At 39.2% G+C, this 25812-nt stretch overlaps 1 protein-coding gene across 3 annotated transcripts in view; it reads right to left on the bottom strand.

Annotated features, from left to right (window-relative positions):
- Nucleotides 1-17903: 17903 nt before the first annotated feature.
- Nucleotides 17904-25812, bottom strand: part of pik3r3b (phosphoinositide-3-kinase, regulatory subunit 3b (gamma)) — a 109712-nt gene continuing 101803 nt past the window's right edge. For all 3 annotated transcript variants that reach the window (XM_085253094.1, XM_085253092.1, XM_085253093.1), the window contains exon 9: nucleotides 17904-25371. In XM_085253094.1, the coding sequence (XP_085109220.1) occupies nucleotides 25173-25371 (199 nt within the window). In that variant the 3' untranslated portion in view covers nucleotides 17904-25172. The remainder of the gene's footprint in view (nucleotides 25372-25812) is intronic.

Raw genomic sequence — 25812 nt, 5'->3', positions numbered from 1 at the left:
ATAAAGCCACTTGACTTTACTATTGCTCTCCATTAAAATGAAACTAGTATAAGAATTAAAGCTTGCATTTGGATTTAAGTCCCTTTGTGAGCAAACTTACATATTCCGCTGATCAAAGAATTACCTCCCCCAGTGTTCACCAAGTGACTTCACCTCACTTGGCTTTAAACATACACTGTTCTATCACTTATTAACATCATGTGTTTTATTGTTTTTGTTTATTGAAGTGGATTTTACAGCGCAACATGTATACACTGTATACCTGCAGTACTCAGCTCAACTTAGTTGTTGTTCACTTTAGCAGTTTACAGGATAAAATGCACGTTCACCATTCTCCCTTTACAGACTTCTGGATTAAATTTTTTTGAATCTGCCAATCAATGAGTCAGTTAATTGGCTCTTTTTTCAAATAATCTAGAAATGTATTTTTGCATAAACTACTGGCCTTTAGTAAACAGAGGCATGTACACTGAGGGATATTTATTTGAAGAGTTTCAGTCAGGTTTCAGAGCTCATCACAGCACAGAAACAGCTTTAGTGAAGGTTACAAATGATCTTCTTATGGCCTCTGACAGTGGACTCATCTCTGTGCTTGTCCTGCTAGACCTTAGTGCAGCATTCGATACTGTCGACCATAATATCCTATTAGAGCGATTAGAACATGCTGTAGGTATTACAGGTACTGCACTGCAGTGGTTTGTATCATATCTATCTAATAGACTCCAGTTTGTGCATGTAAATGGAGAGTCCTCTTCACACACTGAGGTTAATTATGGAGTTCCACAGGGTTCAGTGCTAGGACCAATTCTGTTTACATTATACATGCTTCCCTTAGGCAGCATCATTAGAAGACATAGCATACATTTTCACTGCTATGCTGATGACACCCAGCTCTATCTGTCCATGAAGCCAGATGACACACACCAATTAGTTAAACTGCAGGAATGTCTTAAAGACATAAAGACCTGGATGGCCGCTAACTTTCTGCTTCTTAATTCAGATAAAACTGAGGTTATTGTACTCGGCCCTGAAAATCTTAGAAATATGGTATCTAACCAGATTCTTACTCTGGATGGCATTACCTTGGCCTCCAGTAACGCGGTGAGGAACCTTGGAGTCATTTTTGACCAGGACATGTCCTTCAACGCACATATTAAACAAATATGTAAGACTGCTTTCTTCCATTTGCGCAACATCTCTAAAATTAGAAATATCCTGTCTCAGAGTGACGCTGAAAAACTAGTTCATGCATTTATTACTTCCAGGCTGGACTACTGTAATTCATTATTATCAGGATGTCCAAAAAACTCACTGAAAAGCCTTCAGCTAATCCAAAATGCTGCAGCAAGAGTCCTGACAGGGACTAGAAAGAGAGAGCATATTTCTCCTGTTTTGGCTTCCCTTCATTGGCTTCCTGTTAAATCCAGAATTGAATTCAAAATCCTGCTCCTCACATACAAGGTCTTAAATAATCAGGCCCCATCTTATCTTAATGACCTTGTAGTACCATATCACCCTATTAGAGCACTTTGCTCTCGCTCTGCAGGCCTACTTGTTGTTCCTAGAGTATTTAAAAGTAGAATGGGAGGGAGAGCCTTCAGTTTTCAGGCCCCTCTTCTGTGGAACCAGCTTCCAGTTTGGATTCGGGAGACAGACACTATCTCTACTTTTAAGATTAGGCTTAAAACTTTCCTTTTTGCTAAAGCATATAGTTAGGGCTGGACCAGGTGACCCTGAATCCTCCCTTAGTTATGCTGCAATAGATGTAGGCTGCCGGGGGTTTCCCATGATGCATTGAGTTTTTCCTTTCCAGTCACCTTTCTCACTCACTATGTATTAATAGACCTCTCTGCATTGAATCATATCTGTTATTAACCTCTGTCTCTCTTCCACAGCATGTCTTTATCCTGTCTTCCTTCTCTCACCCCAACCGGTCGCAGCAGATGGCCGCCCCTCCCTGAGCCTGGTTCTGCCGGAGGTTTCTTCCTGTTAAAAGGGAGTTTTTCCTTCCCACTGTCGCCAAAGTGCTTGCTCATAGGGGGTCATATGATTGTTGGGTTTTTCTCTGTATCTATGAAGCACCTTGAGGCGACTTTTGTTGTCATTTGGCGCTATATAAATAAAATTGAATTGAATTGAATTGAATTAACCTGATAGGGAGATTCACTGAGAAACATGTCAGGTAGTATCTTGTATCTTTTGACAGTTATTTCACTCTCCTGTCTGCACTGAAGAAAGTGTCAAATTTCTTCTGAAAATCAGGGATTTCTCTGAGTTACAGCTGTCAGCTCAGTTTCATGAAAGTGGTAAATGAGTAGCTCAAACTCTGAGTGTGTTTTAAATGATAGTCTTCTTCTGAAAATTAACTACTCTTCTCTACTTTCTTATGTTAAGCCTGAATGACTCTTTTACCTTGGAGCAACACATGCTCATACTGAGATCAAATACACATACTCAGAATTTTCTGCCTATATAAAAAAGTATCAGTTTCCTTACAAGGGAACCTGTCAAGGGGATTTTATTAATGTTGAGACCTTAACTAGAGAAATAGTGAATAAAGTTTGGGTATTTTTCTGCTGTCCTGTAAAAGTAAAATAACTTTATAAATGTGTATCAGTGATATCAGAGAGGATTTGATGCCAGAGTTCTTAAACTTCTTCAGTTCAAGAACCAAATAAGTTGTTTGACTGCAGGAACAAGCCTTACTAAAAGGACTCTTTATTATTCATGCCATGTACCTAGCTGAGACAAAGCTTGGTGGATCAGAACCTGTAGTGAATACAATAAAAAAGCCACTCCTACAAAATCTTGTGGACTTTGTAGAGTTTAAAGGTAATTTGAGGTCTGCTTTGGGTTAGAGGGATTGAAGTAGACGTTCACTGTGAATGATTTTTGCCTGACCATGTTTGTGAAATTTACTCCTATATCTTCTACAACAAGTGATCAATTCAAATAGAAGAGATGTAATATTTAAGGATGGTTATCTGCAAAGAGAAGCATCAAAGAAACTAGAAAAGGTCTATGTTTGGAAAATTTGTCCTGCATCCCGGCACACTAATATCTATTACCATAAATACAGCCATTTTCATTACAGCATCTGTCATTCAGTACATCTGAGAGTCGATCAGATAACAATCCCTGTTGTCAGTTCTATCTTCTTAATGATTGGCTTTCGTAAAAAGAATATGTTTTCTATTGATTGATAGAGGAGTAATTTAATCATGGAGAGCAATGTCTGGAGCGCTCTGCACTGATTGGCGCCAATGGGTTTTTACAATGAAAAGCAAGGCCTGTTTAATAACCTGAAAAATTGTATTATTTTACTGTGAATCGCTGACAACAACAGCAATGTTTCCTCTCTAATTGCTATTCCAGGCTCTCCCCTGTCAGACTTTACTCAGACTTCAGAGTTACAGACTATCAGGAAAAACAAAACTGAGCAGCAGAGAGAGCTTATAATCAACAAGTCGCTACCAGTCTCTCTCCTCTCGTTATCTCACTGGCCTCAGGATGAACCCACATACACAGCATTCACGATGAAAAGTGTTTTTTTTTTCTTGCCTGGTGTCAGAAATTTCTCGCAGTGTGTGGAGAGATGAAATGAAATGCAGTGAATTGGATTTGCTCTTGCAGCACTCCCAGGCTCCCACAGCCATGGAGCTGGTGACCGGAGTTTGACTTCTGCATTTGTCAAATCCTGAAAATAACTGATTCTTACAAAGAGAAGGAAAAGATGAGAGCTGCAGAACAAGACAGTGTACAAGACATTTCATTACGATAAAAGCTCTTCTGTCTTTTTCTATTTCTAATAATTCTTGAAGTAATCTGATTGGAATACAAGTCATTTCATTTCAGAAAATTGAAATTCTAAATAATTAATGTGACTTTAAAAAAAGCAGTGATCTTTCTATTCATTTAATTTCAACAATGTTGTAAAAATGAAAAATTAATATTTCATATGCATAAGGAAAACGAGGTACTTTATACACAGATTGAATATATAGAAGGATCTAAAATATTTTAGCTTTTCTTCAAAAAGAAAAGAAAAGAAAGTGTTACATTACACACTTTCTTTTCTGTTGCTCTATAATGTGAAAATAAAATCTTGAGTATAAAAAATATATCCCAAGACATCTATTAAATTACAGTTTTTCTGAATTGATGAAACACGTCTTGAAATCTCCACTCATTTTCTGAAAACCTTAAACACAAATCCAAAAATCTGAACTACATTCACAAAACCCCAGACTTCACAAAACAAACTATCTCCTCAAAATCAGTTATCCTGTGTTCAAAACCAAACAATGTGTTCACATCATACACAGCAAGTAAAAATATATAAGTCTCTACTGCTGTTGCTTTTAATTCCTAAAACAACTATGATATCTCTAACACTTACAGAAAGGTCCTTTATTACAATCAGAACACATAAAACAGTCAAAAATGAAACTGTATCTAGTTTTTGGACTTCTTCTATCAAAAACAACACATACATTTTGGGGCCGTAGCTTCATCACATGAACCTTGTTTGCTCTGGCTTATTTCACAGGCAATGCCTGGGAATGCTGGAATCTCAAGAGTGACAATGGGAAATCCTGAGATGGTTGACTAAGACAGAGAATGCTGAAAGAGACAGCCAAGTGACAGAGATGGGCGCTACAATAGAAAGGATGAGGACACTAGTTTGGAACGTACATGGCAGGGGTTAATGCAGGGTATTGCTCCTCCCTGCTGACGGACCTAATCAGCTGGGTGCAAGGCTGCTCCCCTATCACAGGAAATAAATCCAGAGCAGTGCCGAAGCTGGTTCTCCTTGGATAGATGGAGACATGAAAGGCCTCACTCTTTGACAATAAACCCCTCACAGACAGAAGACCAGACCAAAGCTCGGGGGCTCTCAAAGGCAAGAGGCTGTCAGTGTTGGGCCACTGGCTCTACTTTTTCTGTGAACAGAAAAAAAACATCCTTCTCTTCACCAAAAGACCCAGATTGAATAGGACTTCTGAGCACACAGTCGCAAAATACTGGACACACTGGCTAGGCATTCAACTCTTAGCTCTATGAGGCATATCTGAGGCAAAGGTGGCTAAAAAGCTGCATGACACATCACTTGCTGCAAAATATTTCTGATGTTTTGGTGTCATCAAGATGTGACAGCAGTCAATGCACTGCGGCAGTGACACTGCTGGCGGTTGCAGTGAAGATCTCTTTATCTGTCACTGTGAGTGACAGGGCATCTGCATAAAGACAGTCATGACATGATGTTGGCTTGATATAAAATATCTCCCTCTGCTGTTAAAATGATAAATGGTCAGCTTTTACACACTATGGTCATCCACACTGTTATGTAGAGAGGTGTGGAGACATACTGTTCAGTCAAGTCAGAGTGATGTCTGCTGTTTTCCACTCCACTCATCTCTGCATAACACACATGTTCAGAATATGTACTCTCTATGTATCTCTATGTGCTGCAATATGAGTATTTTAATAATTGAAAACAACATTATTAAAATAAACCACAGCTCTATGTGCTGTGACTTCTGGATGTACTGTATTGGATTTCTGTCAGCTCAGACTACTTAATCAACTGCATCACAGCCACACATGCACATTTCTACATTTAACTGTAAACACATGAATCCTGTGTTTAATACAGCTAAGACAAGGAACAACACGGCATAAACTGAGCGGAGCTGCAGATGTCAACAAAAATGACAGTGGTAAACTTTGCCACATAAGACAGTGTAGGTGCACACACATACATAATCCATAATTGAGACATTCATGCTTTATTTTTCTGCAAATGAAGGGGAGACTAGTGTTGCTGCTCTGCTACTTTGCTTTGTCAAGCTGGCACAAAAGGCAGTTATGGATCTGGTCAATGTTTTAAATCAACTATCTGCACACTGATTTTTTTTCCTCAATAAAAGTCCTGTAAATGGAATTGATAGTGAAGTTTTTAATGCACTGTGCAATAAATTTACAACATGTGTTTTTGGTATTTTTGATGATATACTCATGGAGGTGGGCTTACATACCAGGAAAACAACATTTTACCCACTTTACGTTTTCCCTTATCATCTTCCTTGAAGACACAGAGCAAATAGATCGGGGTAGATTCTAGAGGTGGGAATCACCATACATCCCACGATACGATATTATCACAATACTTAATGCACGATACGATATTATTGCAATTTTTAAAAATATTTTGCGATATTCAGATTCTGTACATAAAGGTAAACTTTATCAGTATTCATTTTATCTAATATCAAAGTCTCAGTCTTTCTCTCATTTCAGTCAGTTTTATTGTTGACAAACTGAACGGTTTGTATTACAGTCTAGTCCAACTTAACTGAATGCAACCATCTGGTACAATTATAGCTATTCTGAACTATGCAATTTATGAAAACTATGCAGCCCATTCAGCAACTGAAGAATTTGAAAGTAAATTAAAACAAAATATAATTTTACATTAAATAAAAAAGTTTAACTTAATTAAAATAAAACATGTCTTAAATTTAGTTTATTGCTGCCAAAAAAAAGTTAAACACATTTGGACAGTGAAGGAATGTCAGGATTCTTGCTCAGAAAAAGGAGCTGATCAACATGCTCTGAAGTCAGAGCATGTTCCAGTCCACAAAAACTTTTTTGTAACAAAAATATCGATTTCTGCTGTCCCTGTATCGATACATTATTACAACAAAAATATCACGATACTACACAGTATCGATTTTTTCCCCCACCCCTAGTAGATTCAGACTCTGGTAATAGTCATATGCATATGTGTCACAATACCTACAGCCAATCTAAGGCATTTTTAAAGACGTTACCACTGTGTTGTCTTTTAGATTTATATCATCCCTTGGTGAAAGCAATCAAGCCCAGAAATTTATAAAGAAAACTTTTATTGTATGCGTGGATCAAAAGGTCTTAGAAGCATTTTTCCATTAAAGCATATAAAACTCCCTAACGGCTATTTGAAAGTTTAAGGCACCTTTACTTTGTTTTAAAATTTTTAGTTATAAGAACAATGCTCATCCTTTATTAACATATGGTTTTGCAACATACTGTCTCACTGTACATTGTTCTTGTTTACCAAGTAGAATTTAAAGCACTTGTGTGCTGTGTGCAGAACTAAACCAGAATGCAAAGGCAGAAATCCTGCTGTGATGTTGTGTTTCATCCCTCAGACATTCATGGTGTGACACACAAGGACACTGGGCGCACACCTGTAGCTCCCTGCAGAGCGATGAACTCTAGGAGAAAGTAAGACAGCGAGAGAAATGTTCTCCTTCCTTCTACAGCAGTTGTAACAAGAAGAGAACAGGAAAGTGAATGTCAAACAGCAGTCTCTTGTACATGCCTCTCATTCTTTGTTTAAAACTTGCTTCAAATAAGCATAATCAAAGACCAAAAATCAAACAGAGAAAACAAGAAAAGAAAATGAGGACACACAGATTTCTGCACTTATAGGCTCATTTCATTGCCTGCTGTTAAAGTCTCTTTTCACTGCTGTTATTGAACTTACTATTTAAGAGACTGAAGCACAGCGAAGCATGAAGTTTTCTTAATTGAAGGAAATTTATCTGAATTTCAGGATTGGGTGCACACCTCCAAACTAGCTTTACTTTGTTGTCTGGGTCAACTTTGCTAGCGAGAGACAGAGAGAGGCGTTGAAAGGCTGCTCCAACGCAACACAGTGTACAGTCGAGTCTTAATAGCTTACTTACAACTGGGCTCGTCAGGCACTCTTTTTGGCTGCAGTGGTTATTATTATATTTACATGCTTCCAGCTCCCGTTTCTGCTCGGTGACGACTCGTACTTTTCCACTCTCCTTTTTCTCCCTCCCTCGCTCACAGACACATAACGGGTATGGCAGTCCCTGCAGCACGCACTACACTGCCCATGAGGCTACATTCTTTAGGGCTATGCCTGTAGCACTCTGCCTATTGCCTTCATATTAAATCATCAAAAATATTTCCTCACGTCATTATAAGACACGAGATTGAGACACAGGCATTTGAGCCTCCTAATGCATGTTTTGTTTGGGTTTCCACCGGCGTGGAATTACCAAAAGAGGGCATACCCTAACATATGAAACAGGAAAAGACCGCTGTGTAATCCCTTTATTTCAACAAAATAACTGTATTCTGAATACCACCTTTTTAAACGGTAACTGTAACGGAATACAGTTACTCATGTAATCCATTACTCCCCAACACTGTCTGTGGGCATATATGGGCAAAAACTGTGTTCAGATTTCATCAAGAGCAGGATGAATATATGTGTTTGTGTGTGCCAGTGTGAATCTTGCAGCCAGGCTGTGGGAGTATATAAGTGATTAGAGTTAAGAGCTAAAAGTAAAATGAAAAGTTGATGGAGGCGAGTCAGTGAGGAGAGGATTCAGGCCACATCTGATGTTATATAATGTTAACTTCACTATAAGAGGCTTGAGCAGCAGCAGCTATACATTAAAATCAGATCAAGTTTTCTTCTCCTGTATGACGTTCCATGATGTATAAACGGACTAAATGATCAACTATCCACAAACTAGACAAAAAAACTGGCGATGCAGTGATTAGCACTGTTACCTCACAGCAAAAAGGTCCTGAGTTCGATTCCACCACCTGCTCGGGGCCTTTCTGTGTGGTTTGCATGTTCTCCCTGTGTTTGTGCTCTCTGGGTGCTCTGGCTTCATAGTTAGTGGGGTTAGGTTAATTGTTAATTCTAAATTGCCACCAATAGGTGTGAATGTAAGTGTCTGTCTCTGTGTAAGCCTTGTGACAGACTGGTGATCGGTCCAGGGTGTACCCCACCTCTCACCCTATGGTAGCTGGGATGGCCTCTGGCCTATAACTGAAAGAGAATGGATGTAATCAGTGTTGTTCTCTCACCTGACCACCTTCAGAATAGTTACATTTCTTTGTACGAAAAGAAAGACATTTGGCTTTGTGCAGTTATTTCTCAGGATGTTTCCGTCTTTGTCTCTGTCAGTTGATGCTATCACCCAAACAATCTGGGTATGTTTGTTGAGATTTGTGGTGTCAGTAAGATGCAATGATGCATAGGGGCAACTAGTGTTTGGCCAGACACAATTTCTAGCTCTTTGGCTGTTATCTTGATCCTGCTTCCCAGCGATCACTTTAATTATTGACTGACTTTTAACATAACTGACAAGTGGTCACAATTCTACGTTGTATAAAAGAAAATGTATTTCTCTGAAGTTTTCTTCTTTGTCTCTCAGCACACGAGGAACCATCAGTTGTGTTGTGCAAAAGTCAGGTTGGTACACAGCTGACAGCCCTATTTGACAACTGTTTGAACTCATATTATGGCAAGAACAGATCAGCTAAGTAAAGAGAAACGACAGTCCATCATCGCCAATAGTCATCTCTGCCACTGAGGATAAATTCATTCGAGTCACCAGCCTCAGAAATCGCAAGTTAACAGCACATCAGATTAGAGGCCAGATAAATGCAGACACATCACTAGCTCAACTGTTCAGAAGAGACTCCGTGAATCAGGCCTTTATGGTCAAATAGCTCCTAAGAAACCACGACTAAGGAAAAGCAACAAGCAGAAGAGATTTGTTTGGGACAAGAAACACAAGTAATGGACATTGGACCAATGGAAATCTGTGCTTTGGTATGATGATTTGAGATCTTTGGTTCCACCCACCATGTCTTTGTTGTTGGGGAATTATTCAAAATTGAACGCGCATTGAACCAGCAAGGCTCCCATAGCATCCTCCAGTGACATGCCATCCCATCAAGTTTAGTTGGACCATCATTTATTTTTCAACAGGACAATGACCCCAAACACACCTCCAGGCTGTGTAAGAGCCTATTTGACCAAGAAGGAGAGCGATGGAGTGCTGCACCAGATGACCTGGGCTCTACAGTCACCTGACCTAAACCCAATCGAGATAGACTGGGATGAGATGGACCGCAGAGTGAAGCCCAAAGGGCCAACAAGTGCTCAGCATCTCTGGGAAAATGTTTTGGATTAAATGAGAATGTGTGCCAAACTTTCAACTGGTAGTATATATTGGCGCTCTCTGGGTACTCTGAAAGTTATCAATGCAAGAGTTAATTTTTCTCTCTTGTAACGTAATAGCAGCATACTTACTGACATGAGCTTTTTACATTTTCAGAATTTACACCACCGGCCAAAAGTTGGTTTTGGTCGTTCGTACAAATAACCAATTGGAGTTAGAAAAGAAATCATGGAATCATTTTATAGACCAAAGTGTATTCTAAACTTTTGACTGATCAAAGTAGCCACCTTTGAGAGATATAACAGCTGAACACACCCGTGGCATTCTTTCTACATCATCATCATCATCATCATCTTTTATAAAGCACTTTAAAACAACCACAGCTAACACAAAGTACATTGGAAATAAATAATAAAATTACATAATCTATAAATAAAATCCAAATATAAGAAAAAAGTAAAATAATTAATGAATTAGTTAATAACTAATTTAATTACAAGAAAAACTACTTCGTGCTGAGGCCAAAAGCCAAAGAATAAAAATGGGCTTTAAGACATGTTTTAAAAGTGGACAGTGAAGCGGCCTCTCTAATGCGCAAGGGCAAGTTATTCCAGAATTTAGGAGCCACGACAGAAAAGGCTCTGTCCCCTCTGAGCTTCGTCCTGGATCTCAGTATGCCCAGGAGCAGATGGTCAGCTGACCTAAGAGACCGACAGGGTGTGTGGGGATGAAGAAGCTCAGCGATGTAAGGTGGGGCAAGATTGTGAAAGCATTTCAAAACAAACATAAGAATTTTAAAATGAACTCTAAAAGACACAGGCAGCCAGTGCAGTGAGGCCAGGACAGGGGTTATGTGCTCTCTTTTACGAGTTCCTTCTAGCAATCGTGCAGAGGCATTTTGAACCAGCTGCAGACGTGAGAGCAATGACTGACTGATCTGCACATAAAGCGAGTTACAGTGGTCCAGACAATATGAAATAAAAGCATGGATCACTGTTTCAAAGTGCTGCCTAGAAAGAAAAGGTTTCACTCTTGCCAGTCACCTTAAATGTAAAAACTGAACATCACCACTGCTCTAATTTGGTTGTCCAATTCAAAATCGCTGTCAACTTAAAACCAACGCTAGTAATAACAGAGGAGGACTCACACAAACCAGTTTAAAGCCAACCAAGATTGACTGTCATCTAGACATGTGAAGAGAGGTTTTACGGAGATACCATCCTTCTGCTTTAGTAGCAAATAAATTTGGCAGTCATCAGCAAATCCATGAAAAGAGATCCCATGCCTTCTAAGGGTGGAATCCAGAGACAATAAATACAGTAAAAAGAGCAGTGACCCTAAAATTGAGCCCTGTGGGACGCCACATGACAGAAGATGATGCAGAAGTGAGAAGGCTGACAGAGAACGTTCTGTTTGCCAAATAAGACTTAAACCAATTAAGTGCAGTGCCACCAATACCCACTAGATCATTTAATTGAGATATGAGAATATTCTGGTCTACTGTGTCAAAGGCAGCAGTTAAATCAAGCAAGATCAGAACAACGTGGTTACCAGAATCAATGGATTCCAGTGATCCACAATTCCATCTGCGTTCTGCTCGATAACATTAAACCAAAGCTCAGGTTTAGCCTTAGGGCGCCTGGTTTTTAATGGAGCCACAGAGCTGGTTTAAAAGCAGCAGAAACTGCACGGCAGTGGAGGGGTTAATAACCCTACGAGATTTAACTGCAGTATGTGTAAAAACAACAGTGAATAACGCAGGCATATGATCTGAGAGTGGACAGTCACAGATCTCCAGGTTAGTGACAGGCAGACCATATGAAAGAAAGGTCCAGTGTAGGGATGGGTACTGGTATCCGGTGCCATGATGGTTCTGACATAAACGGTAGTAACCAGACCGAAAAGCAGCGCACATTTCGGTGCTTTTTTTTTTTTCCTGAGATGTCATACACTTTGAATTCTAGCCAATCATTTTCCGTTTCCGAGGATAGTAGGCGGGTTCCGGTACGTACGTTCTTTTAGAGCAGAGCTACAGATTAAAAATGCCCAAGGCGAAGCGGTCAAAAGTCTGGCTGTACTTCACAGCAAAATATGCAAACTCAGCAGCCTGCAACAAGTGCTTTAAGCTGATACTGTGATACTGTCAAAGGAGGTAACACCTCAAATCCGATGAAACACCTGGCGACACATAGCGTTTTTTTTAAAAGCCGAAAAATGCGCCGTATTTGATAGCTTGCTGCGAGACCTCACACCGAGCGCATCTACTGCGGGCGTGGTGCCTGTTATCGGACCCGGAGTTAGCATCATCCCCCAAAAACCCAAAGAGTAGAGTCCTGGCCCCTAGCCCTGCCAGTGTAGCAGAAATGATGACGGATGATGATGGCAGCAGCAGCCGTTCTTCTCTGCGTGAGTAGCTTAATGTTGTTCGTGTATAATTTACGTTGAGTAGGCTAACCACGTTATTAAATTAATGCATGTAAAGTGAACTAGCAAACACCGTCGTAGTTACATGCGGCTGTCTTCTTGTTTGATGGCAGATACTCCCTTCACCCTGTCCAAAAAGGCTAAAACGACCAAAGAAAAAGTGGAAAACAGTTAAACATGAGAGGTTTTTGGACAAAGTTTGTGTTTTTTTCCATTGTTTAAGCACTGCTTCCAGCCAAGAGTGATGCCATAAATCCCCTATAGCTGCAGAAAAGGCTAACATTGTTATCTTTTTACAAAAAAAACAGCTGAACATGAGAGGTTTTTGGACCAATTTTGTGTTCTCCATTCTTTAAGCACCGGTTTGAGCACCGTTTAAGCACCAGCACCGTTTCAAAAGTACCGGTTTGGCACCGGTATCGGATAAAACTTAAACGATACCCATCCCTAGTCCAGTGTGTGTCTGTGCTCATGTGTAGGGCCATTAAGCTGTGTTTCAATCTCCTGTCCTGTGACCGCTTATCATGCAAGATGTTAACTCTCGGAAACTTGTCTTCTGATTCAGCTGTGGCTTTGGGTTGCCAGACCTCTTCCTGTCAGCGTTTGCCCCAGTTTCTAAGTGCCTTTTGATGGTGAAGGAAACTGTACTCACTGACACCTTGACTGTTGTGATGGTCTATCTCTCTTGCACTGTTAATTGCCTTTTTCCCGCCATTTTTGTAGCAACACACTATTTTCTACAGTACAATACTGTTCAACTGATGCTCACGAGGGTATGGTACCACAGTGTGTTCCAACACTGCTTTTATGCAGACAGATGGGACTGTAAGTAATCCAGAACGGTTAGAACACCTGTAGGAATTAGTAGCACCAGCTTTCAAGACTGGACCAACCTCCATTGTGGCAGAACAGCATTAAATTGTTAGCCCATTTTGTGTTCCCTGTAAAAGGCTTTTTGTATAATTCTGAAATCTACATTATTTTTCAGTGTTGGGTAACCTTACCTTTTTTAAATCTCTGGCAGTTCGCCACTTACAAGCTATTCATTGGACTTGAATTGCAATAAAAGATGGAAAAACTGGGGTTTTCTAAAACTTTTGACCAGTAGTGTAAGTATCCAACATAAGTTCTGTTAACACACTTTAAATGCAGCAGAAAACTTCTGTTTGAGTTGCACCAGCTTACAATGCTCACCAGTGTAGCACTGTGCGTCAGCAAAAGACTGTTGTTTGTTGTTCTGTCATAAAATAGAATTTCCAGTAGATATAAAAGCATTTATTCTGCCTCTCGCTCATTCTGCATTTATCTCTCTCTCTCTTTGTTATGCAATGGTGCACATCTCCCCTCTGCAGTACACTGGCGTCCATTCAGGTGTGTGTTTGTGTGTGTGGTGGTTAACAGAAGGGGCATTGTTGGTGATGACTGGGTCAGTTCTCTTTCCCAATGTTACTAAGATTTCATGAATCAGCCCGACCACACATCCTGTCATTTACTTACAACCTCTTGACCTACCTCAAGGACTATTTGCCTTAGTCAAATATAAACACACACTCTAATTAGTCCCATTCTGGAAAAAGTTTGAAAATAGCGACTGTTGCCACACTTGCTATTATAAACCATAACTGATTAATTAAAAAAAAAAAGAAGTCAGTGACAATGTTGTACCTGTAAAAATAAGATCAGATGTTTGTTTTGCAGTTTTATATTAGGACAATAAATACGTATTCTTGACTGTGTATGACCAAATCTGAACCTCTTATTTAACTCAGTTGGTAGCCATGTAAGGTGTACTTCCAAATAAGGCATATACAAATGTTGCTAAATATAACATACTTAATAGCAGGAAAGATATAAAATTGTCACTGGCTTTTTCAGGACAACATGTACTCTGCTACTGTACTGTTCAGTATTTTTCCAGAGAAACATTCACACAAATTGAAAGGTCAACTTTGCTCAGGAAACTGCAGCTGAAATAGAAACCGACATCGGAGCCACTGCACACTTTAGAAGCACTAGTGAGTCACGTTATACTCAATCTGATGATTATTGGGGTTTTTCACTATCTTTATATTATTTTACGGTATTTAACTTGCAATACAAATTGCCCTTCCCAACTGTTGTTATGATTTGTTTCTATATAAATAAAATTGAAATGAAAAATGGAATTGAAATGTGTTAGTTGCCACAAGTGAGAGTGGTAACTGATTCCAGAAGTGGCTGTAGAACTATTGACTAAAAAAATAAATAAATTTAAAAAAAGGCTTTATGGCTCACACAGTGAAAGTGTCAAGTGAGCAAAACACTTAAGCTTAAATGGCTCCAATAAATCAAGCTACCAACCTGAGGTTACAAAGTTATGCGTTACAAAAATCAATTTCTCGTTTTTACAGTCTGTGTTACAGTCTGCACGGGGAACTCTCATTTCTCTCCCTTTACAAACAGACGATTCTCTAGCAGTCTTTGCAGGATGAGCCGGACCTGTTTCACACGATCACCATGACTTTTGGAAAAAAACAGAATGTCGTCCAGGTAGACAATCACAAATTGGTTAATAAAGTCTCTCTAACACCAACACTCTCTGAAACACTGCGGGAGTGTTGGTGTTAGGCATTACAAGACACTCGAAGTGACCCGGATGAGTATTGAATGCTGTTTTCCATTCGTTTCCCTCTTGGACGCGAACCAAGTGATAGGCATTGTGGAGTTTGAGTTTGCAATAACTCAAAGGCTGACAAAAGCAGAGGCAGGAGGTACCTATTCTTAACAGTGATTGTGTTGATCCTCAGAAGTCAATGCAGGGATGGAGAGTTTTGTCCTTTTTCTCAACAAAGAAAAAACCTGCACTGAGAACTGAGAAAACCTGCACCTAAAAGATGCTACTCCTATATGACTTTGTGCAGTGGGAGGGAAGGTAAACAGTTTTTAAAAGGTGAAATATGAAGTCAAAAATTGCCAATTATTCCTGCACTCTTCCTTTTTTGATCCTGATTGCGATTACGAAGAAATTAGATGACGTAACTGTGGAAGAAACCATATGCCTTCATCAAGAGAATATGAGCTGTTCAAGAGGAAAAGCTTCAACCTAAAAGTCAATAACATGTGCAGATGAACAGAGGAAAGTTAAAGGAGTGCAATAGGCAACTGGGAAAGTAGTGTGATATGTCTCCCCCTTCTTCTCCTCTTCACAGCCACTGGCAGCTCAGCAAGTCATAGAAACTCAATTATTTTTTTGCATTTATGGTCGATGTGGTGTCAGCTGCTTGAAATCAATCCAACAGGACAGATATAATCAAAGTAGTAGCTGATGTTGCAGAAAGATTCCTTGAATGAATTAATCTAGGTCCAGAGCAGTTACACAAGTTCATGAAGCGAAAAGTGAAGATTCATGAGAGAAGGAGGGGAAGGAGGTTTACAGAGAGAAGTGAAGAATACACTGAAATTGCAGGCTTGGAAATCCATGAGGATGACAGATTCTGTTTTACCTGTTGCAATGGAATACAAAAGTTTGATTGCAAATTTACAGGCATTTAAAAGATGTAATGATGTATTTAAAGATCTGCTAACGAGTCATTGAAGAACCTTGGCTTAAGATTTTGAGTTCCTAGGCAATGAAAATTCAGACCCGATCAAAATAAAAAAGCTGCTGGATATTGAGCAAGTCAATAGTCTCTGTGTGCGTGTGTGTGTGTGTGTGGGGTGTGGGGGGGGGAGTCCGGTCTGTAGTGGAACTGCAGGGGAGGAGTGGTCCACTGGGTTCAGGCCCGACTGGCAGCCACAATCTTTTCATGCCTCCCCTATTTAAGTAGCATGCTGGGAAAAGAGAGAAGGTCCACGCTGTGAGTGAGCGTGCATCTTCAGCTATGAGAGACCACTGGCAGTTACAGGCTGGAAAGGCTAAATGGTAATTAAAGAACTGGGAACCCTCAACACTGTGTGCAAGTTTATTTTGCTGGGCAGAACCAACACCAGCTGGTGTCAGAGAGTCTTTGTTGCAGTCCACACAATTCCATACTTAGGGGGTACAAAACTATTTAACAATAAATTTAAATCTGCTCTCAGAGGTGGTAACATGGGTGAGGAATAACTAAGAAAAAGAAAAGAAACACTAAGAGAACACATATATAAACTATAATATCGCTAGAAGAAATGAAAAGGGCTATTTAAAAAAGCAAGGAAGCCAGCCCCTGGAAAACATGGCATTAATAATTATTATCTGAAGAGATTATAATTGAACCAGTGTTGGACTAAATATTGGTTTTTATGAATAATATATGGAGAGATTTCTCCCCAGTTCATAGAAGCAAGCAATACTCATTAAAGCACTAAAATCAGAGGAGGCTGGATTGCTTGCATGGTCTTACAGGCCAAGATATACTGTGTAAAGTTATGGAAAGAACGGTAACTGATTAGTTTTTAAGCTGGAGAAGGTTTAGTCCTTTTTCAGAGTAGGTTTCCTAGGCAGAGGAGCAACATAGCATCCATCCATTTATTTTATTTAGCTTCTCTGAGGCGAGGTTGCAGGGGCAGCAGCCTTAGGAGAGAAGCGCAGACCTCCTCCCTAGACAACCTCCTCCAGCTTTTCTGGGGGAACACCAAGGTGTTCTCTGGCCAGCAGGGAGTTATAATTTCTCCAGCACGACCTGTGCCTCCTTCTGGTGGGACATGCCCGGACTACCTCATCCTGAAGGCATCCTGTCAGATGCCCAAACCACCTCAAGTGGCTCCTTTTGATGCGGAGGAGTAGCGGCTTTACTCTGAGCCCCTCACCCTATCTTGAAGGGAGAGGCAAGCCACCCTTCTGAGAAAGCTCATGTCTGCTGTGAACCTGTTCTTTTGATGACTACCCAGAGCTCATGACCATAGGTGAGGGAAGGGACGTAGATCACATGGTAAACTGAGAGCTTCACTTTTATGCTCAGGTCCCCTTTTACCAAAACATAAACTGTGCAAAAACATAACTGCAGCTGCAGTCCTAATCCATCTGTCAGTGTCCTGCTCCTGGGAACTCCTCCACTTGGGAGTAGCAACTTGTCCCCGACCCAGAGTGGGCACTCCATCCTTTTCCGGCTGAGACTTTGAGGTGCTGATTCTCATTCCTGCCACTTCACACTTGACTGTAAACTGTTCCAGTGCGAACTGGATGCCATGACCTGATGAAGCCAATATGAACTGTTAGGCAACCCGGCTCGGGTGGCTGCGGTATCATCTGGATGATATATTAGGAAAGGTGTCTCCATCTTAATTACTTAAAACAACTTTTACAGAGGTAGCTATTATTGAGTAAGGGTTGCAAATCCATGACTAGCAATGACACTGGCCGCATTGCACGTGTTATGTGCAAGGGTCAAACTGAACTAGATATGGCATGTAGTGATCACACTAATCAAATGAATTTTGGGGTATGCGCAGGCACATTACAAACCACCTAGTGAGAGTACACCCTGAGATGGAAGCATTTACAAAAAAGACAATCACATATTTGTAAGTGAACAAAATATTTCCTTTATTCTGCAAGAGAATCAAATATGTTGTAACTCCACTGATAATCATACGTGGGTTTTGCTCATAAAACAAACGGCTCATAAACAACTCAACAAACTCTTCCAACGGACACAAGAAAGTAGTGTAATGGTGAAGGACCAAAAACCATTTCAAAGAGAATACCAAGAGAAGCCAAAAGCAGGTATGGCTGAGGGTAACGCTGAGAAAGAGACCAGCTTGAGTCAACCGAAAATACTGAATGGGAGAGATTTCATTCAGTCAAGGTACAAGTTTGTGGTTCTCTGATGTTATGTAAATCAGCACTTTGTCATTTTTTCTTTTATTGTTTATTGTGCAAAATTCTTATGAATGACACATACTGGATGTTTTAAATCTTTGATCATTTATTGTAAAAGAACACTGGGCTATAGTTAATGCTGTAATTTGGACTGAAAATACTCAAAGCTTATTATTTATTCATGTGATGTACCAATGGTTGGCATACATTTTTGGTTCTCTTTCTCAGTTTTGTTATACCATTAAACAACCAACACAAAAGGACTATAACTTGTTACAGCTGTAAGCAGTGATGTTAAATTTGCTATATTAAATTCAGATCTCAATACACCATAAACAGACAAATAACATTCGATTTTAAAGACATCTTTTTAAACCATTTTTCTTTTACACACAAGAGAAAACAGTCAATAGTACCAAATATGCATGCTGGATCTGTACGTATGCCAAAAAGGGGTAAAAGGCATAGAAGGGAGGAGGGGATGTTGTATAACCTTTTTTGAAAACTGATTTTTTTTAAAGTTTTTTTTCAAGTTTTTTTTTTTCTTTTTAAAGAAACTGATACTCCCCAAAGCTGTGCTGGGCGCTGTGATCAGATAAGCATTCGTCAGAAGACAACACAACTCCTCTGTAAGAACAAAACATATTAAAACCTGGCTGCAAATAAAACTTTGCAGAACTGCTTAAGGATGAGTAGTAGCAGTACTAGTGGTATTAATAATAGTAGTAGAGGAATAATAGACAGTTGCTATTTTAACAGTCCTGCAATGATAGTGAGTATAAACACTCAGAAAAAGGTAACAGTGGAGTTATTGTTCCTTTTTGTTACTGAGCCTGCACCTTTGTTAGAATCAAAATGTACCTTCCTTTTCTGAGAGGTGATCTTAAAATCTGTTCCCTGGAGTTGTATAAGTTGATGCTGAGTTTTCTGAAGTAAACTCAACCAAACAGTCATTAAAAGTAAACTTGACAATATTTGGTTTGTCCCATTAACCCTCATAACTGATGTCACTGTAACCCCAGGTGTACAGAAAGGCCTGTATTTTGGGTCTGTAACTGCACAAATACATTTCCTTCCATCGTGAACCCCTGACTGACAAAAAAGGGAATATTGCATGTAATTGTTTAGTGATACAAAAAGTGAGAACAATCCTGCAGAAATAATTTAATTATTTGTGATGTTTTAAAAAAAAAAAGACATCTGGACGGTGGCCAGGAGAGGGGTTATAGCGAGACAAGACATCCCACTCTTAAGTTAAGTCAAATGCTTGTAGTGCTAAAAAGTAAATTTCATGAGTTCGGTCTTTTTGGGATCAATTTCTTGTGTTCCATTAGGAACATTTGTTCTGGATTTCTGCAGGACACTTTCCAAATAAAGAAAGAAAAAAAACTTCAAACAAGACTGAACTTCATAAACTGGCAAACACAGATTACAATAATTTTGATTCATTTACAATCGGAAGATCAATGAACATGGACTAAAGATGGATCTTTCCTGATATGCCACAAAAACAAACAAACAAACAAAAAGACACGTTTCGACTCACAAGAACTGAACTGATGGACAATCCAACAATCTCACCAAGCAGTATGGGATGGTCATTCACACTATGATTTTATTTTGTGAGTCGTGATACCATCATTTCAATGGACGTAAAAAATTGTTTCTATTACTGAAACATTCATTTTCCAATCATCAACAAACATCAAGAACTTAAATCTTTGGCGTTAATGTGTTTTGAAGGGTGGGGGTGGGGGGGGGGGGGGGGATGGTCAAACGGCAACTAAAACAACCCTTCAAACTGTAACTCCTTTAAGCTCTATATACATATAAAGATATATCATATATATGACAGCTCTGTAAATGTTACTCTGGATGCATACGCAGACATCACCAGTAAATGTGTGCAATTTCAGTCAAGCCCTATGTGACAATCGAAACACATCTGAGAAAAGTTTCAAATGGCACCTTCTTCCCTCCCAAAGTAGCTCTACATTTGCCTGTAACAAATACTGTACATACACTACAAACCTCATCCCTGCTCACCAGAAAACAAAAGGGAACTATTTGCTTTTTAAATTTTTTCTTTAATAAATGTATCATTTTATATAAAGACATTCAACAGTGAGCAATGCAATACAGTTCAAGTAATAGACTTAGGGATGTTTGAGTTCCCTATGCAAAACACAAAAGTCTGGTAACAGGGAAAAAAACTAAAGAAACAAAAACCTAGACCGTATGTTGACTGAGGGGAAAGAAAGACCATGACATCCATTTGGTGACGATGCTGCATCTAATTATGGGAACCGATGACGTACAAGACTGTTAAAGGTAGGACATTTTAAAAAGTCAATGTCATGGGCCTACATTAATTGATGAGTGACTGAAGTATCCATGCACAAAAACCCTGATTTAACCTGATTTTTTCCCCTCAAAACGCTGGCTTTGTTGTGTGGTAGCTTCTACGGTAAACTTGGAAAAAAGACCTGAGGGTTAATGACCAGAAACTATGATCAAAAAAGTCGTCCGAATTAAATGGGCCTGCATTCCCGATAGCACCTTGAGAGTTAGCAATAGTATGTGTTGATTTTAGATAAACGTGACTGAGGTGCTTCGGATTAAAAAAACACACTGGACCAACCTCGCTGTACATTCAAGATTATACTGACAAACCCCATGAAAAAGCAAAGATAACCTGTGACTTAATCCAAGAAAGCAAAGCTCTGAGGCCGTGTCCAGTTCAGAGGCTCATTTGAAAAAGGGAAGGCTAAACCTGCACCTCTGCAAAAAAGCATTTGCAGATGATTCACCACAGTGTCATTGTAAATTCTCACAATATGGCCATAATAAGATTAGAAAATTAGCTTGTGTATACTTACGGACAGTAAACAAAAACACTGATACCAAACAAAAACAATAAGATGCAAAAAAATAAAATTAAAAAAAAATCTAAAATCTCATTAAATTGATACAGTTTCAAAACTGCAAAATACATAGTTTGCAATAGAACTGGAAGCCCAACAATCCAAAGATCTACAGAAACGCACATATAAGCCTGAGAAACTCCTTCCCACTGCAGCAGTGTCTTAAAACTTGTATATTACAAGAAGCCCCTGAAACAGGACACAGCTAATCTCCCTAAATTCTTCATGCTGCAAAAGTTACGTTGGGTTTCTACTTATGGCTGCTATTCTTAACTGAACTGGAAAACTCGGGCTGATAGATCAAGTAAATTTGGCACCAATTTTTTGAAGTGGTCTGTCAGACATGACATACGATTTAGCAGTTGAGCCAGTTTTTGTGTAACTTTTGAGCTACACTTCTACAGGTCTAGAGAAGTGAGTTCTATATACACTTCCATTTTATTCTATTAGGACTACTTGTGAATTTGTGTGGAAACTAAACAGACTTGCAGTCTTAAGAGATTTACTGAAGCAGGTTTACACCTTCTTGATAAGCCTTAGAACAGGTCAATTTAGATTTAATACTGCCACACCGATTCATCCTGTAGTTTACAAAGAAGAAAGAGAAACTTTCACTACCCATGGCTTTCAGCTCCACAAACCTCACTTCTCCCAGTTCATCTACCTATTGTCAGCAGACTAGTGGGCTGTAATGGAGGGAGGGTTATGGTAGATAACAGTGAGCAGACTCCAATAGGTTGTAGAAGACATAGAGATGACTGGAGATAAACACACAGTGGGCACAAACAAGGCTTTATGATTTCTTCACAATGATTCCTTTGCACTTTCCAAACAATAGCACTCTTTCTAAAACTGGACACTTTCTCTCTGTGCGTTTGTGGCCAAGCTTATCAAAACTGGGAAAATCTTAAAGATGACAATAAGAGAGAGGGGTGCTTTATCTAACTTTTTTTTTTTTATTATTAGATGCTCTTTCCAGTTTAAAAAAAAAGGCTAATGCCTAACCAGTGTGATTAGTTTTACGACGAGGATTAGAGTGAGTTGAGAATCACATCTCTGCTTTTTCTTAAGCATTCTCATAACCTTTGATTTCATTACGACCTTTTAAAAGCTCCATATTATCAGTCAGGCAGCGATAAGTCAACTTGATCACTATGAGAAGATGCTTTACTGTGCTGTGTATTCATTTTCTGGGGGGAATAGAATCTAACTTGGTCGTGTATTGTAGCTCTCAGTGTTTGAAGATATTTTTCTTTTTATCGAGTCGTTGACAGAAAATGGATCCACTGGTTAGAAAGTCACGCAGAGAGCATGTCGTTTGGGTTCAAATAAAAGCCAAACACTATCAGCAATCAGACAGAAAGGGAATTTCACTCCAACAGCTTAACTGTGATTATCTCCAACTTTAGTGCATCTCACACTAACTGCTGAACTACATTAAACACAAAGCTAGATTGCACGTTCTTTCAAGTTTTCAGATTTTCTTCTAAAGCCTGTATCTTCAGCTCAGGACATGGACTTTGTGTGCCTGTGCTCCTTATACATAAACATTTAGTAAAAGCTTATTTTTTCTGAAGGCGTTCAAACAAAAACACCCCAGTTTTTCAGCCTGCAGTCACATTGCATTAGCTCTTTTCTTTGTTTAAACCACACATAAAATGGGTTTCGGCTTTTATGGCAACATTTTTCACCAAGCTTAGCCTTTCAAAGGCTGGAAAAGGAACCCTTTACCAGTTTACCTTAATGTGCCTTATGTTTTCTTCAGACCAAATTCAAAGTGAAATTTTCACGTCCCAATTATATAGAAAGATAAAATCAAAGAAGCAAATTGGCACAAATTTATGACAGGTAATGCAAATGAAATCATTTTTGCATAGGGTAAATTCACACTAATGTGCTGTGGATTTAGTGTCACCATTATCACAGTTTGTAAGCAGCTAGGCCAGATGATTTCGGTTAACCTTTATACTGATGCATGAAAAAAAAAAGAAAGAGCTTGGAGGAAACTAAGCAAAAATGTTCCCATTAATTTCAGCTGTCAGTTTGTCTCAGGAGGAGAAAGAAATTTTGGGGGTTTTGAAATTAGCCAAAAGATGCCATGTAGCTTTAGCTGCTAATTACACCTCCTTTGACTCATCCACTTTGGCGTACACAGCCAAAATTTTGTAAGCGCTGAGATTACAAATGGAGCTTGTTTGAGTGCTTTGAAGGTTGTGGGGTTCATGTACCCTTTGGTTTATGAAAAAAAGAAAAAAAAAGAAGTATATTTGTCGCTAAAGCACACGGCCTGAAACTCATTTTTATGTGTGGCCTTAAACACATCATTGCTTATCTTCACCCATTTGCATTCACCAAAGATGGGAAAATTAAATAAAGAAAGAAAAACCCAACAGATGCTTTATCCTCCCCCTTCACACCAACTTTGGTCTCTGGTTGTGATTTGTTACCATTTACACATACTGTGGTGTGAAAAAGTATTCTTCCCATTCCTGATTTTTTTCTTCTTTCAAAAACACATTTGTCACGCTTTCATGTTTCAGAGCCTCGAGTTTTAATCTTAGATAAGGACAGCCTGAGGAAATACAAAATGCAGGTTCTAAAATATTTCAATTTTTAAGGACAAAAAGCAGCTATCCAAACCTTCCTGGCCTGGATCGTGCCCATAGATGCCATTTTTGCCCTGTCTTATTGGTGAATCATGCATGCTGACTTGAACTGAGGCAAGTGACGTCTGTAGTTGTTTACATGCAGTTCTTTTATGAACCCCTGAATAAGTCGTTGATGTGCTCTTGGAGTAATTTTGGCAGGATGGCTACTCATGAGAAGGTTCACTATTCCAACCTTTCACCATGGTTCGCTGGATTCCCATAGAAATATCTTTGTAGCCCTTTCCAGACAGACAGACGTCAATGACTTTGTTTTTCATCTGTTCAAGTTTCTTTAGATTGTAGCATGAAGTTTCGCTTTTATTTTTTCTAATATACTTTAATTCACAACTTCCATATCTGGCAGTAAACTCATGAATTATCAAGGGTGGAGGGCAATTCCTTTTCTCTTTTACATAGAGACGTGTAGGTTATAATTGTTTTTTTCCTTTAATAAATGAACTTCATTTTGCACTTACTTGGATATTTAGTAATATTTGTTTGATAATCTGAAACATTTAAGTGTGACGTGTGACATGTTGTGTCCCCCCCAAGAAAAAGGGTGGTACAAATACTTTTTCACAGGACTATAATAAAAAGCAATGTTAAAAAAAACAATAATAAAAACAAAATAATTAGTTTATACAAGCAAGGCTTCAGTCTTTGAGACAAAAAACAAAAAACTTCTGTGTCACTTGTGCACCTCCCTCCCCCCAGATCCCTCAGCAGCAGCAGTCTACTCTCTCTATAGCACCTAGTGCTTTGTCTTTTATGCTACATCGTTTTATATTTTTGTATGGCGAGGGACAGAGAACAGACACTTGACATCATTTCAAAGTAAGTGAAAACAAAAAGGAAACCTCTTAAAAAAAAAAAAAAAAAAAAATCTCCAAAAATATATTTCAAAGTTACACCATCTGATGAAAAGAAAAGGGAGGAAAAAATGATGGGAACACAGAAAAAGTCTGATGGGAATGTTTTGTTGTCATTCTTGTACTTTAGAGTTTCTGGTATAAAGTCTGAGCTGGAGTTTAGGTAGCAGCGGGATCAACCTGAAACTCTGACGTCTCCTACTCCATTTCCTTCCTTCGGTCACTTTTGTTTTCACATTCACAAACATTTAAAACTTCCTTGTGCAAATCAAGCAGTCTTTAGAAAGAATGCCCTCCAAAATTGTTCTTGTAAAAATATATAACTCCAAGGTGGCTGATGTGTGTGTTGCAGCAAATGTTAAAATTGTATCGATGTTCATCAGGTCTGGACACAGGGTTGTTTTGTAATTCAACCAATACCACCACCACCCATTAAGCTTCATAACACCCCCTTTTCTCCTTTATCCTGAAGACGGTAAAATGTGTTGTCCTTCTGGGGGTAGTTGTTTAGCATCGTTGGTTGGGGTTCATCTTCGTCCAGAGGGCATCTGTGCGTAGACAGGGTAGGCAAGGCGCACATTGAGTGAGTCATTGTGCTGCACCAGGGAAGTCTGGTGGTAGTGGAGCACCAGGTCCTTCAGGCTGCTGTAGAGGTTGTATGGCTCAGCAAAGCCAAAGCCACGTGGTGTACTGTAGATGACACAGTGCTTCACCTCCCCTTCCACACTTAGGAGACACACAGGAGAGGTACTTTAGTTAAGACTGTTTTAAGGTTAAAAATTTGTCATTCAATGCTTTCTTTCTGCATTTCCAGTTTCTTCCAGCTAGCTTTGTTCTACTACTAAAGTAAACTCCCAGGGATAAAAAAAATAAATAAATAAATAATGGAAATCATATCAGTTTTATTATTTTGGTTACATTCAGTATTTTTTCAAATGTTAATTTAGTGTAGTGATTTAAGAGTTTTGAGTCAGTGAACTTGTTGGTTCTGTGAAAAAATGACCTTTTTCATTAATTCTCTCAAACTACTACTTCCCAAGAGGAAGCATCTTATTCAATACTGACATTAAGAAAAATAAACATTTTGGAATCAAACCTTCCTGCTCTCAGGGTTCACTCAGTGTCTAACCAAAGTTTGGGTTGGGGGAAGACAACAGCTAACAACAA

The sequence above is a fragment of the Mchenga conophoros genome, linkage group LG17 (assembly GCF_057382185.1).
Source record: "Mchenga conophoros isolate Kocher_MC1m ecotype Shallow Benthic linkage group LG17, M_conophoros_male_GT1.1, whole genome shotgun sequence".
Classification (NCBI taxonomy): Eukaryota; Metazoa; Chordata; class Actinopteri; order Cichliformes; family Cichlidae; genus Mchenga; species Mchenga conophoros.
Note: the sequence above shows the minus strand (reverse complement) of the source record. Positions and strands in the feature narration are given on the sequence as shown.